The sequence below is a fragment of the Botrytis deweyae genome, assembly GCF_014898535.1.
Source record: "Botrytis deweyae strain B1 chromosome Unknown BDEW_004, whole genome shotgun sequence".
NCBI lineage: Eukaryota > Fungi > Ascomycota > Leotiomycetes > Helotiales > Sclerotiniaceae > Botrytis > Botrytis deweyae.
This window is the reverse complement of record NW_024066211.1, coordinates 1,311,570-1,326,238: the sequence shown is the minus strand read 5'-3', so window position 1 is coordinate 1,326,238 and position 14,669 is coordinate 1,311,570. Positions and strand designations below refer to the sequence as shown.

Below are 14,669 nucleotides of genomic sequence, written 5' to 3'. Positions count from 1 at the left end.
GAGGTTGTAAGTGGTTGTGGATGGTAGGGTTGGAGAGTGAGTTTGGAGATGCTGGCGGTGAGGATTTGGTCTGGGGAAAAAGAGGAGGAAGAAGAGGAAGCCATCCCGACTGTTTCAAAGAGGAGTAGGGGGCTTGGTACGGTGTTTAAATAGTTGGTAATAATGAATAGATCGTAATCCTAATACCACCGTTTTCCTTGTGGAGGCGCAGAGTGAATCTTTCGTACTTTTCTTTGCCGAATTTGAAAGATGGAAGATTCGATGGAGCTTTTTGTTGAGAATTCCTTTCCAGATATATAGAATACAACTCCTGCTAGACTCAATCGTATTCCATGGTTCAAATCAAACTATTGAATGTCGTTGTCTTTGAGTCCTTTAGTCTGAGTATGTGTGAGAAACTACAGTTCGAGCAGAGTAGAAATCAAGTCGAAGACATTTGTTGTTGAGGTAATTGAGTCGAAATCTTCGGCTAGAAATTTCCCATCTGTTCGACTCCGAATTCACTTTTAAATTTTTCAATGTGCGAATTCTACAAATAATCAAAGGGATATTCAACTCTTTGAATCAATAACTCTATTCGACTCCATAGATAACAAAGTTCAGGAATTTGCGAAAGTAATCACTCAGTCTTAAAGATGAACTCGGATAATCTGCCTTTGAATCTTTCTCTTGTCTAGTTTGACCTATTGCAACTCTTTCTTATGGCATAAAACTGACATGCTGTATAGTATTCAATTTCTGATCTGTCTGATAGTTATTGTTTGCTATTTGGTCAGAATAATGACTGGCTTTTTTTCAGCCTACATACGTACATATAATCCAATATCTGGAGCTCACAGCTAAGAATTTATACGAGTGGAAACTTCTTTTGAGACAGCATACAAAATGAGAAGCTCTCTGGTCATGCCTAGGGAATAGAAATCTAGCCTTGAATCCTAAAGAAATCTAACGAAGAACCAATGTGAAAAATTTGTCAAGGAAGATCTAGAATATGAGATATGTGCAGTTCTACTTTCTCTTCTTCTGACTTCACATTGACCTGAGAAACATTGCAATGTTTATAGAAAGAAACTCTCATTTGCAGACTTCAATAAGACCATATCCATATTGATGTGCAGATGAAATACCAGCACAACGTTATAGATATCATCTTCGCGCGAGCGGCTGATTTGTTGGTACTAGTAGAAGCGTAAGAGTCTTCCTCAGTACTAAAGTTATTGAACTAGGTGCTCTCATGACTGATACTGCCATAGATTTACCGTTGATAAGTTCCCGCGTACGAATCTGTGTTGTCTTGACAAGCCTGTCTGGGGTCTTTAAGTAATAAGTTCTCCTGGCGGTTCAACCAAACTGGCGTTCCTCGTAGTTGCTCTCATTCTCATGTAGAGCTTGGCCGTAACTTGACTGCAGAGTCGGCGACCATACTTATCCTTGATGAATAGACTCTGGATTCGTCCCTTGGGTATCCGGCACGGTCAGATTCGCGGTCTTCATTGCGTAATTCTATGGACTCTTGTACCTCGATGACTTTGGCGAGGAAAATTGTGATATTGAGGCAGATACCTCATTGACAGAGGTACAACTAGAATGGGAGACATTTCTTCTGGTTGATTCGGGGAGAAGATCTAGACAGGTGATGTTGCTTGTGAACTCTTTTTTGATCCGGGAGATGGAGCAATGCTGTAAGGAGGCTGCCGTTGAAACATAGCCCTTCATCAATTCTTGGTTGTGCAGGTTTCAGCGAAAGATAATCAAAAGCTTTGGAATGTTTAATTTCTTCTTCACCAATACTAATAAGTACGACTCTTGAAATATTTCATTTGACATTGACTGATCATGATATGAGGTAACGGAAATATATGTGGATGTTACCCCACAGCCCCACCATTACACTCATTTTCCGCAAACAAATGGTGGGATATATCTTTTGATGTTAGCGTCTTCGTCAATAAAGTTGGCACTTTGGCGGAGTGGTTAACGCGATGCCCTGCTATTGTACTAGTACAAAGTCAGGCATTTCCCTCGGGAGCGAGTGTTCGAATCACTCAGGTGTCGTTTTAGTTTTTTTTTGGACTTTTCAAGTGCAATTACTCTTTCCTGTAATTTTGCTACTTGCAATTATTGATGGATGGATGAGATAACATGAACTTAGACAGTTCTGCTCTTATCACCCACTCATTGCATGTGTAGATAAAGGAGCGACGTTTCCAAGGTTGCTTTGGATAGTAAGTAATAAATTTAGTCTTTTTCCTACTAAGAACACACCTTGTACACAAAAAGTGATCATGCAGACGCGTCTAAATACACGCCCTCTAAAGTACTGATTATTTTGATATCTTCGAGAATCTGACAGAATTATTCTCCATTATCATGTATTCTTGATTAGTTATACACTCAAGAAATCTAGTTCTTTTATTTTATCGTAAAAACTGGGGTTCCTATATTATTATTCATATTACTCCCTTTTAGAGGGAGGACCTTCGTTCTGTGATCCCGCTCCTTGGGTCTTGTACTCACTCCCCAAGGCTTCCAGAAAAGCTTCGCTTCACACTGACAGTTTCACAGGCGATCACAGGACACATTTGTTGCAACCGGACAAGAATGAGTAATTAATCGAGAATATCGACCTCTTCGTTGACAATCTGATATCAGAATCTCTTCTCACCAATCCTTCGAAAACGTGGTTTTAATATGATACAGTCTCGGATGCGCTCTTCATCATGAGCTTCGAATCTGACAGGTTCAGCTGACAGAATCGATATCATGTGTCGTTGGCTGTCATTCGATTTTCTTTCTTGCGATACTTCGTTATCGTTGGACTCCCTAGAAGCTTCCTCTCTTCCGCAACCATTCCATCAATTCTATCGACAAGTTGCTCGTGGAGATTATATGTCTTATTTACTCGTATCCCAGGATGAATTATGACCAGAACACACTAGGTAAATTGACATGGGGCTGACATGTAAGGAATGAAGCTAGCTGAAATGTTTCACGTGCATAATATAATTCTCCGGCCAATGGGGAACCCACGGACAACCTCAATATGAACAAACTGCAACAAAGTTTGGATGAAACGTTCTTGTTGCGTTGCCCTGTGTCTTATCCCTACATATGCAAACTTTAACTCTACGACCCCCTACTCGTAATTTTATGTACGAAGTAGTCCATGTCGAAGCAATGATATTGATAAGGTTTTGAGGTTTCAACTTCTTATCTTTAGCGCACCTTCACACTCATCTTCTAGTCAAAAGTGGGTGATTAATGGAACAAACTGCCACAATAGGACATTCCATACAATCCCGTCAGAGTAGAGGTCAAATTCTCTCTGAAGTATAAAGGATTCATCTCTCTAGACGCAACACTCGTCGGCAATCCCACATCCAAGGGATGCTAATTAGATGCTAATTAGAGCACTTTCAAAAACTCTATTTCTCGGAGATTATCGGTCTTCGGATTACACACGCGATACCACTCTCTCAGAGAACTTTAGGTCGGTGACAGCTCTAAGGGGACTGACTATTGTGAAGCCTCGTGACATCACTTCCCAACAAACCCGATAGCTGTCGGACGAACACTGGATTCCAAAACGAGATTATGAATATTCCAAAGATTGACGATATTTCATCGTCCAATGTCACCATCTACGAGTCGGATATTATCCCACATGCAACGAGTCGAGATGACGGTGAAAATCACGATATGCGCCGTAAATTCACTCTCTGGTCAATACTGGGAGAAGGGTTCTCTCTCACAAACTCTTGGTTTGGAATTTCGAGTGCTTTAATCACTGGCATAGATTCTGGCGGCCCTGCCCTGTTTGTGTATGGAATACCTCTCGTTGCCTTCGTGAGTGTTTTTGTAGGATGCTCGTTATCAGAATTAGCCAGTGCAATGCCAAATGCTGCAGGACAACATTTTTGGGTCATGGAACTGGCTCCCAAGAAATATGCCAGGCCTTTGTCATTTGTGACCGGATACTGTGCATGGGCTGGGTCCTTATTTGCATCAGCCAGTGTATCATTGGCAGTTGCATCAGCAGCAGTTGGATGTTGGCAATTGAATCACTCGGATTTGTGAGTTCTCCAGGTCCAGTCTGTCTTAAGTTCACAGTCATAGACTAACTCGTCAATAGTATTATCCATGAATTGCACATCTTTATTGCATATCAAGTAGTCAATCTATTTACTTTTCTATTCAATTGTTACGGTAAAATATTGCCGACACTTGGGACCATTACTCTTTATATGTCTTTGATTTCCTTTGGGATTATTCTTATTTTTGTGCCATCACAAGCCCCAACGCATCAAGACATTAAATTTGTCTTCGCAACCTTCATTAACAATACGGGTTGGTCAAACAATGGTATTGCTTTCATTGTCGGCCTCGTAAACGCAAATTGGGCATTTTCTTGCCTTGATAGCGCTGTGCACCTAGCAGAAGAAGCTCATCAACCAGAAGTAGTAATCCCAATATCAATCATGGCTACCATAGCAATTGGATTTACGACTGCGTGGTTTTTCGTTATTGCGATGTTCTTCAGTCTCAACAACTTTGATGCTGTTATCGGAACGCTTACAAAAGTGCCGATTCTGGAGTTGTTCTATCAGTCAGTCGGAAATCGATCTGCTGCAATATTCCTCGAGTCTCTTATCATGGCAACAGGAATTGGTTGTCTGATCGCATGTCATACTTTGCAATCCCGACTTTGCTGGACTTTTGCTCGAGATGGAGGTGTTCCATTTCACCGATCTCTAGCCAAGATTAATACTACTTTAGATGTCCCATTTCGAGCACACGCCATGAGCGCAACAGTCGTTGCTATACTTGGATTTCTATATTTACTATCAACAACTGCTTTCAATAGGCGAGTTCTACATAATCCCGTGAATAATTAGTGCTCAGTTCTAACACATTCCACAGCATGATCATTGGCTGTATTGTCCTCCCGTATATATCTTACAGCATCCCTCTTCTATGCTTGCTTCATAAGGGTCGCGATAAAATCTCACATGGACCCTTTTGGCTTGGTAAGTTTGGCTATATTGCCAACCTAGTGACAATCGTTTGGACATTATTTGCACTTGTCATGTAAGTCATCCATTCTATCTTATCTGGGAAATATTAACATTATATCTTGCAGGTTCTCATTTCCAATACATCTTCCGGTGACCGCATCTAGTAAGTATTCATAATAGCGTCATGGCGATTCGAGCTTATAATCCTAGATATGAATTACATCAGTGTCATTTACTGTATCTTAGCTTGGGTCATTGGTATTGATTGGATTACTCGAGGTCGATTACAGTATCGATACAAATTCTACGAAGAGTCGCAAATGGATTATGAGAGCGAGGAGTCACTGGTGAGATATTCCCACGGCAGTATCATAGTTTTGTACATCTTTGCTAATAATGAATAGTTACACAATCATTCCTCTTGAATGTTGATGGATTGCAAATCTCAATGATTCAAGAGCCTCGAGATCTAGACTTTATTGTAAACGAGGATTGGAACCAATATCCAGTGCCTCTTGATACATTGAAGTTGTGCTTTTAGGGCCTTTCGGCATCATCCAAACTTCAATCATGATTCCAAGGTGGCCGATTCTCACTGAAAGTATGTAAAATTGGGACAGCAAAATAAAATTCCCTAGACTAAGCCTAACTCATCATACTATAGCTGCTCCACCACCCATCTCTATCCTACCTTCCATGCTACCAACTTTTGCCCGCCCATATTCCTCCTCTCAACATTCCACTATATCATCTTCTCCATATTTACAAACTGGTCCAGAGGTTGGAGTTGATGTAAGTAACATAGTTACCAACTCTGGCGTAGACACCAGCGTAACCAGCCTCAGCACAACCTTGACCCCAGGAGACAGTACCCTCCAAAACACCAGTGGCAGCATCGATGATTGGTCCACCAGAGTCGCCAGAGCAGGAATCCTTGCCACCTGCAGCATATCCTGCACACCACATGTTGGTGGTAACGGAAGATGTACCATACTCAGCTTGGCAAGAAGCACGGGAGATAACTGGAACCGAGACCTTTCTCAAAGTTGATGGCAATGTAGATCCGTTCTCAGTCAAAAGACCCCTATTTTCAAATTAGCGCTTTTTCTCCAGACAAACTTTGCTGAAGCTTCGGAAACACTTACCATCCTGCAACGGTGGTGGTAGAACCAACAACGGGATCGGAGCCTTGAGCGGGCAACTTGGCGTAGCCGATGGTGGAGCTGGCTGGGAGAGCAGTCGACAAATGCCAGAGCGCAATGTCGTTGTTGGTGGTGGAGGAACTGTAGGATGGGTGGACTACAACCTTGCTAACACCAACTTGGGTTCCGCCGGATGCCCAGGTCTATACAAAAGTCAGTTTACGTGTACCTAAAAGTACGAAATGTGGATCGTCGGAGTGATTCGAATAGACGCTCTCTTAAATCTTGCGTTTGACAAAGTACAGATGAAAGATGAGAACGTACCAAAGTTCCCGCACGAACTTTAACTGAGGAAGCCGAGTAGCTGACAGAGCAATGGGCTGCAGTGAGAACGGTGTAGGCGTTGAGCAAGACACCACCACAGAAGTGAGAGCCACTGTAGGACAAGCTGACAATGTAGGGGAATTCACCAAGAGCAGCGGTGGTTCCTCCGACAATATCAGGAGTTCCTCCGAGAGTAGTAGCACGGTTTTCAAGCTCAGCTCCGGTTGGAAGGGCAGCAGCCAATGAAAGGATGGGCATCGCAAGAGCGAGCGCGAAGTTGAGAATTGGTGCCATTGCGAAGGTGCGGTGGTACAGAGTCGTACAGTGTTAGGAGGATACTGGAGATGGAGGAGTGGATTGGAAGTGCTGATGAGACTGAGAAAGTGGTGATGGCTTCAGATTTATATTCATGAGGAGCTCGATTTGTGGATCCTCAAATCTTTGGATTTGAGAATTATCACTTTCCTTTTTTGGGGCCCTCAATAGCTTCATGGTGTCAGTTGAAGAAGACAGCTTATCTCCTTCTTAATTCATGGGGTGGTGGCTCGGCGAGGAGGAGATTGATATCGTGGTTCAAGTCAGTACCACATCATATCACCCCAAAGAAGAAGGCGGCGGGATATAACAGATCTCCATGCTCAACTCCCGATGTAGCCTTGTGAAGAGCGCGTAAGTTGTAGCCTATAGAATGGTAGATGCGGGGATGAAGATACTCACCATAAGGTTATCTATAGGAAGGGAATAAAATCACTGGTTTGCTATTCTTAGATGTACTTACATATCTGCCCCTCTCTTCTATAGACTACAGTCCAGAACCCAAACAAATCCAACTCGATCTACCTCCCATCCAATCAGCCAGAAAATAAATCCCGTTACCATTATCTCAATTAACGTTCCAACCCAATTTCGTCCATAGACACACTATCACATGCATTTCCCAAATCTCTCCTTTACCTTCTATCCTCTCTCGATCTCCCCTCTCCTCTCAATATCCCACCACTCAAATATCCACACACACATCCAACCCATCCATCCACCTTCCCTCTCTCACATCCCCTTCCCAATCTCCCCCCCCCCCCCGTCCAAATTCCAAACCCCAATCTATCCCTACCCTAACCCTCCATACCACCTCCCAATTTCCCATCTCCAATCCCAGAAGCCACCCCAACACCTAGCACCCAAAGCCAAACCCCCAAATTCTTTATCTCTTGGCCTCCTCTACGCCAGCTCTTGGAAACCCCCCTCCAAACCACTCATCCAGAGATATCCAGCAATATCCAGCAATATCCAGAAATCCAGAAATCCCCAAGAAATACCAAGACCCCGCGATTATCCATACTCACTATAATTACCCGTTTGGGAAGGAGCATTTCCAGATTACATTTAGCCGGGGTTGGCAAGCGCTTGGCGCGCCGGCAGTGGAAGGTAGGTAGGTGGGTGGGTAGGTTTGGGGTAGGCAGGTAGGTAGGTAGGTGGTAGATAGGTGTTTGGATGGGTTGGGGTTTGGGGAGGGAAGGGTAGGGAAGGGAAGGTAGAGAGGGAGGTATGTATGGTTTGTGTGGGTGGGAATTGGTGGGGGATTGTGGGTATATATGTGGTGGGTTTCGAGATCGTGATTGTGATTGATGGAGAATAGGGAATGGAGAATGAAGGATGGAGAATGAATGGAGAACGGATGAAGAATGAGGGGAGATGATCTGATCTGATAAGATGGATTGTGGATTATAGATAATTAGATAGATGATTAGATGATGAGATGTAAGCTGCTTTTTTTTTTTGATAGGTACCGTACTAAATCATTCCTCCCTCAAAATTATCAACCCCATCGCATCGCATTCCATCGCATCACACTCTTTACAATTCCCAACTCCAATTCCCAACTTTCTCAAATCCACAATCCAGAATAGAATGAAGATGTGAATTACACATATTGCACATATTGCACATTACAAGATACCTATCTACCCACCTACCCATCCATCTACCCACCAATCAACCAACCCCAACCCACTCCCCAAAACAATCTCCCAATCTCCCCCAAGCATTCAAGCATTTAAGCATTTTTCCTACCCATTTTCATATTTTCATGATTTCCCAAGCTTAGATTTTCCTTGGTGAAGCTTAGCTTAATCAAATATACATAAATATATATATAAATAAATAAATAAATACAAACAATCAAACCATCAAAACAACTAAAACACGAGTAGAAATAAATATTCATACCTAGGTATTCAAAGTAATAATCAATCTAACCTTCCAGGTTGCACATACATACATACATACATACATACCCAGTATCCATCCAATCAACATCACATCACCAATAGTATCAAATACATACAATACAAATCACCATCCAACCATTTCACCGTACGTATCAACTACCTAGCCTAGTACCTAGGTAATCAGCTTAGCATCTATCTATCTATCTGTATTTCTTGAACTAAGTAAACTACGTACGATTTCTACCGCTACGATTTTGGAAGCAGAAGCAGAAGCAAACTACCTATCCTATCATCATTAAAAATCGTATCGTAACGTATTATATCATATCATATCGCATAAGGTTAAAGACTTATCGAAATCATTTTGGAGAAAAAAAAAACACAGAAAAAAAAAAAAAAAAAAAAGGCAGATCGAGGTATTCAGAATACAATACATTTGTTGACACTCTCCCCATCTATCATTTCTGCAATGATGTAGATTCCAATAAATCCCTAACGTTATCTCGCTGGTTCCTCAACTTCCTCTCCAAGCGAGAGAACAAACAAAAGTAGCATGTTTGACAAAGGTAGGTAGGTAGGTAGGTAGGTAGGTATAAAAAAAAGGCCAGTAGCCACGAATGAAAAATGAAAATCCACGCTTCCATCGAACAAATATCTAATCTCCTCGGAGTTTCACCGCACGGCACCGCACCTCCAGAAATCTACTTTTCTCCTCCACCAGGTCCCGCAGCTTCACGCTCACTCGAACTATCATCACTAACCAAATCGACCACATTCCTACCACCCTCACGCATTGGCTCTTTACCTTTCTCACCCACCACCACCACATTTCCATTTTCAACTCGTCCGTTTGCTCTCTCGCCCCCGTCTACACCACTCATCAATACATTTCCCGCCCTACTCTCAAGCTCCGTCTTCCTACCCGGGCCCTTCCCATTCAACGCTTCCCATTGCCTCTGCAACGCCCCAACAGGCACCCTCTTGCGCACACTACTTGAGCCTGCAGAATTTGGTCTACTCTCACCTTCCATCACAGCACCACTTGCTCCTGCGGAACCGGATCTGTGATTTTCCATGCCGACCATTCCAGGAGCATTGTAAGCCTGAGTTCTACCCCCAGAAGCCCTTCTCTCATTCATACCCATGGGAGCCGAATCAGCGGGTGCAAAATGTCTGCTTCTTTCTTCATCTGCTCGTGACATTCCTGCACTTGAATTACGCTTGAGTCTTTTGTTTGCATGATCTTCCGGTCCTCTGTATGCTTGTTCCGGAGCTCCTTGATACCCAAGTGGGCTCATTCGATGGTCTGGGCTAGGACGCGGCTGTGACAGAAGTTGTGGAACAGGTGGGAAATTTTGTTGGAAACCTTGAGCTTGAGGAGGACCTGGATATTGCATTGGGTGGTGACCTGGTGGTGCTTGCGAATATTGCTGGTGCTGAGGATGTTGTTGGTGTTGCTGATGTTGCTGGTGTTGCGGTGGTGCATTAATTGGCGAAAATCCTGTAGCAGGTCTCATATCCACCATCTCCATTCTCATACCGGCCGGTGTTTGATTCTGATGTATTTGCTGCTGAGCGTTTACTGGATAGCCAGCAACCGTTGGTGAATTACGATATTCAATTCTATTCATGCCAGTAGGTACCATTGGAGAATTGGAACCCAAAACATCACGTATTTTCTTTGCCTCCTTGTCTCTGTCGCGCATACGAAGAGTAACACCAAATTGCTTGCGAATTTGAGATTTACGAGATGCGTTTCCATTTTTGAGAGAGGTAAGCCGTGCCTCTCGTTTCTCGGCGGTCCAGTCCTCCGGAATCTTGCTTTGATCCTCGAGGTATTTTTCTTCGATTTTCTGGAGCGCGTCCTCCAAAGCAGCACGTTTATCGGGTGGCAATTCAGATGGTGAGTGACGAGCCTCTCCGTCCCAGGGAGATGCAGCGATGATCGCTTCGATATGCTTAGAGCGCGATCCTGGAGTGTGGAGAGGTGGACGGGGGATATTGCCAAATGATGTATTCTGCGGGTGGTCAGGGTGTTGTCCGTATTGATGATTTGGCGAATTCGAAACTATGTCTCGGTAGTCTTGATAAACCGTTTCATCGTCTGGACTGCCCTCTGCCCCAAGGCAAACACGCTTCTTTTCATGCTTTGGCAAGTCAGCAAAATTCCCAAGTCACATAGATCAAACATACATATAGCATTCCTTGCTTAGTGGTAAAACCTTGAGCGCAATTACCACAATAAAACTTCAATCCCGGAGGCTGACTTCTAGTGCAGATATTCTTTTGTCGATGCTATATCGCTGTTAGCTCTAAAGTAGAATCATGATGATTTCAGACTCACAAAATTATGACCTCTAATGGTATCAAACTTATAGGTGCACGTGGGGCATCTCAACTCGCGTGGTGGATTTGCTTGGACATCGTTTTGAGATTTTTGCAGGGCGCTGATTCGTTCTTGTTCAGCAACAAGGGGATCCAAAGATGGAGCTTCCACTTTCTTTTGTCCATCATCTATCATTTCTGTATCATCATCATCATCATCATCGTTATTATCATCACCATCATGACTCTGCGCTCTACTCGGCATGTTTGGTACGACAGTCTCATCATTCTCGTCCAGAATGTCATCGAGACTGTAACCAAGTCTATCAGCCTCAGCCAGCCATCGTATGAGTGTTTTTGCTGGAACACTCTTCAACCGTTCAGAAAGAGCCTGGTCGAGAACTTTACTGGGTACGAGATCTGCAAGCTGGTTTGCAGAAGCACTCTTGAGGACCCTAGCGACAATCGGTTGCTTAGAGGTGATAGTCTCCAAGAAGGTATCTTTCATGACACCAGAGTCGTTATAGATTCGTGCAAGAACGCTAGGGCTAGCATTCTTCAATCCAGCTCGAAGAATGAATGTGATGTGTGACTCTTTTGCATTCGTGAAAAGAAAATTTCTCCACTGCTCCTTCAATATTTCTTGAGTCGCTTCAGTTGACACATGCAATAAAGCTTCCCGCAAACGAGCAGTTTCTTCTTGGATTTTTGCAAGGGATGGCGATTCGTGGTGGCGGGTGGACTGACGCTCAGAGGTCGCTATAGAGGGTTGCCTTGGCGTTGGCGTAGCAAGATCTGGACGACGAAGTTGTCTGTGTGCTGTAGGACTCGTGGAAGCGTTCTTGGGAGAGTCACTTGGAAATGATTTTCTCTTCAGACTGTTCGATGGTTGTTCCGACGGATTAATTCCAGACTCCTGTTCGGTGGATGCCTTCTTGCCTCGACGTCCAGAATTTTGTATGGGCAATCTAGTTTGTTTGGGAGACTCAGATTCCGCCTTTACACTCTTTCCTAGATCGGCTTTGTCCTCGGGTGGTGGACGGGTATCAAGATCGATGGTTCCACCATCCTCATCCGGGTTCGATGATGCTGCAATGGTTTGAGACTCGAGAGGGGACTCATCCCTATTCATCTCATTATGTTCAGGTAAATTTGTGGATGTTGGAATTACTGTAGATCCTGGAGTATCTGAGAGAGCTACACTGGCGATCTCAGCTACATCAACGTCCGAAAGCTCAGAGTCGTCATCACTCTCATCAAGACGTATTGGAGGCATTTGATCTATCACACACGTGGAATCCACGTGTTTAAGAAAAGAATAATGATTGATTTGTTTGATCGAGGTAATCACAAACCCTCAAAGATTTGTGTTGATTGAGAGGATAGTTTTGAACAGACTGAAATTATTCGGGCCTAATATGGTAATAGTAAAAGGCGGAAAGGTGAATTTTGTCAATCTTATAATAATGACACTATAAATTATTATTATTATAAGTATCATGTGACTGTGGTATAAAAGAATCGTTTAATTGGTCGAGGGTCGAAAGGGAGTGAATCAAGGAAAGGAAAAAGTACCTGGACCGTTATTATGTGAAGAGTAATGTGAAGAGTAATGTGAGGGTTTTAGATATCCATAACGTAGGGTCAATAGGGGTTCAGAAGAAAAGTAAGATGTCGCAAGTCTGCAACAAGTGTTCCTCGAGTGGAATAATCGATCTATATTCAGACGTACTTATTATTAGTACCCAGGTATTCCTAATCAGAAGATTATGCAAAACGGATCTCATGAACAAATTGCCGAGAGCCTGAGACGTATTCTCGTATCAAGAACATCAGAGGAAAAGAGATTAGGTCGGTACTCACAGTGAACCGTATTAATCAGAGAGCTTCCATTATGAATCTAGCGTTATTTGTTTGTCAAGAAGGTCAAGGGAGAGGATTAATGTTGATGAAGTGAGTGAGCGTATAAGAATGATAATAAAATGAAGAGAAGAGTAAATGTTGATGATGAAGAAAGCAAAAGAAAGTTAATAAAAGCTAAACTATACGAAGCTAAAATTTGCTAGCGTTGGGGCCCTTGCCTATTTGCTCCAAATATAGTGAGTAATATGATAAGTAATTAAAGAAATGAGGAAACTAATAAATGAAGAATGAAGAATGTCTTTAACAGTCAAATCGAAAGAGATCAAAGAATATGATAGTAGATAGATACTAGAATAATTATAATTTCCGAAGAATTCAATACACCACTTACCGTGGTAATAGCAGGCTAGAAGGAAGTGTACTCGGTAGAAAGGAGTCGTTAATTTTTGAGTTGATGAAGTATCTATCCGAACAGCAACAACAATTCATTTATTTAATTGCCGCTGATTTGGTGTTCAATTTCATTACTCATTACGATGCAGTGTACTCGCTATAATAACTGATTATTGTTATTAGTTGTCTTCATGACATGAGATACCTAATTGATTAGGGTTTGTATTATTACCTACCTAAGTAGGATAGATAGGTTTGATCACAAGCAGCCCAGCAGGTAATAGTATGAAACTAATAAATACCTGGATCTATAATGGAATATAGAGAACTCGGCGAGTAAGCATTAATTCAAGAGTATCTAGACAGATAGATATAGATACTTGTAGTAAGTATCTATCTACTATGTATCTATCTAGCTGTCTATCTGTCTATCTGTCTGTCTATCTGTCTATTTACCTACAATAAATCATGCCCACTTCGTCCCTCAGAGAACGATAGAAGAATATATAGAACAATCCCATATCATCTCTCTCTCTGAGTTTCATTTACTTGTCTTGTCTGTATCTCTATGTGTATATGAATGGTGGATCTCTCCCTAGCTACCGAAATTGTGACACACTCATATCCATATGTAATCTTACCTATGTATGTATTATGTATGTACGTACGTATAATTCCCATCTAGGAACCTATCTACCTATCTACCTATCTACCTACTATATCCATCAATTTGTTATTAATCCTTACTCACGAAACCAATCATTCACAAGACAAGTCTCTGAAACCGCCGAATGAAACTCTTCCGATGAGACCGTAGAGTACATGTAGTATAGTCATTCTATATTATAGTCATCCAGTCATGATTTGATTAGTACAGTTGATTAATATTATCCAATGCTCGGTTTTCCTTCATTTTCCATATTTTTCAAAAGATAGCTAGCAATATTAATTATTCACAACAGTTCTTTCGCATTCAAAACTGAGGCACGAATAGTGACTAGCAATTTACTCTAGTATGACACGGTACAGTGTTTTTCCTACTTTCTTCGACTGGCGGGGTGGTCAATTGCTAGCGTACATACTTGCGTTCAAGCCAAGTGATGAGTGTAACAGGTAACAGACAAAATATTGTACGCACTGAAAGTCATTGGAAAGTAGATTGAAATAGTCGCGAAATAATCAAAATAAATTCGGACCATATATTGGATGGTCCTGGTATCATCTCACCAATTCTATCCTAGATAAACGCCGTATAACCGAAAAGTACTACCTATCGCGATTGCTCGCTGGTGGAGATCCCCAATTACCCCTCCATTCCCTTGATCTCATGGCCTTTCCTTCCAATACCGAATCCCAAAGTTGTCAGAACTACAGACCAT

At 42.4% G+C, this 14,669-nt stretch overlaps 3 protein-coding genes across 3 annotated transcripts; 1 reads left to right on the top strand and 2 right to left on the bottom strand.

Moving 5' to 3' along the window:
* Positions 1-3,594: 3,594 nt before the first annotated feature.
* On the top strand, positions 3,595-5,440 carry EAE98_002402 (uncharacterized protein; the record flags this gene model as incomplete). Its single annotated transcript, XM_038950022.1, has 6 exons — positions 3,595-4,073; positions 4,133-4,864; positions 4,921-5,088; positions 5,141-5,178; positions 5,226-5,362; positions 5,420-5,440. 6 exons carry the CDS (start codon positions 3,595-3,597, stop codon positions 5,438-5,440), a joined length of 1,575 nt encoding a protein of 524 aa, XP_038813761.1.
* Positions 5,441-5,592: 152 nt separating this feature from the next.
* Positions 5,593-7,481, bottom strand: EAE98_002401 (uncharacterized protein). The gene is made up of 4 exons (XM_038950021.1): positions 7,199-7,481; positions 6,482-7,136; positions 6,161-6,360; positions 5,593-6,099 (listed from the first exon to the last, which is right to left on the bottom strand). Exons 2-4 carry the CDS (start codon positions 6,773-6,775, stop codon positions 5,778-5,780), a joined length of 816 nt encoding a protein of 271 aa, XP_038813760.1. The 5' UTR covers positions 6,776-7,136; positions 7,199-7,481; the 3' UTR covers positions 5,593-5,777.
* A 1,797-nt stretch (positions 7,482-9,278) lies between these two features.
* Positions 9,279-12,310, bottom strand: EAE98_002400 (uncharacterized protein; the record flags this gene model as incomplete). Its single annotated transcript, XM_038950020.1, has 3 exons — positions 9,279-10,856; positions 10,903-11,004; positions 11,054-12,310. 3 exons carry the CDS (start codon positions 12,308-12,310, stop codon positions 9,411-9,413), a joined length of 2,805 nt encoding a protein of 934 aa, XP_038813759.1. The 3' UTR covers positions 9,279-9,410.
* Between the last annotated feature and the right edge of the window lie 2,359 nt (positions 12,311-14,669).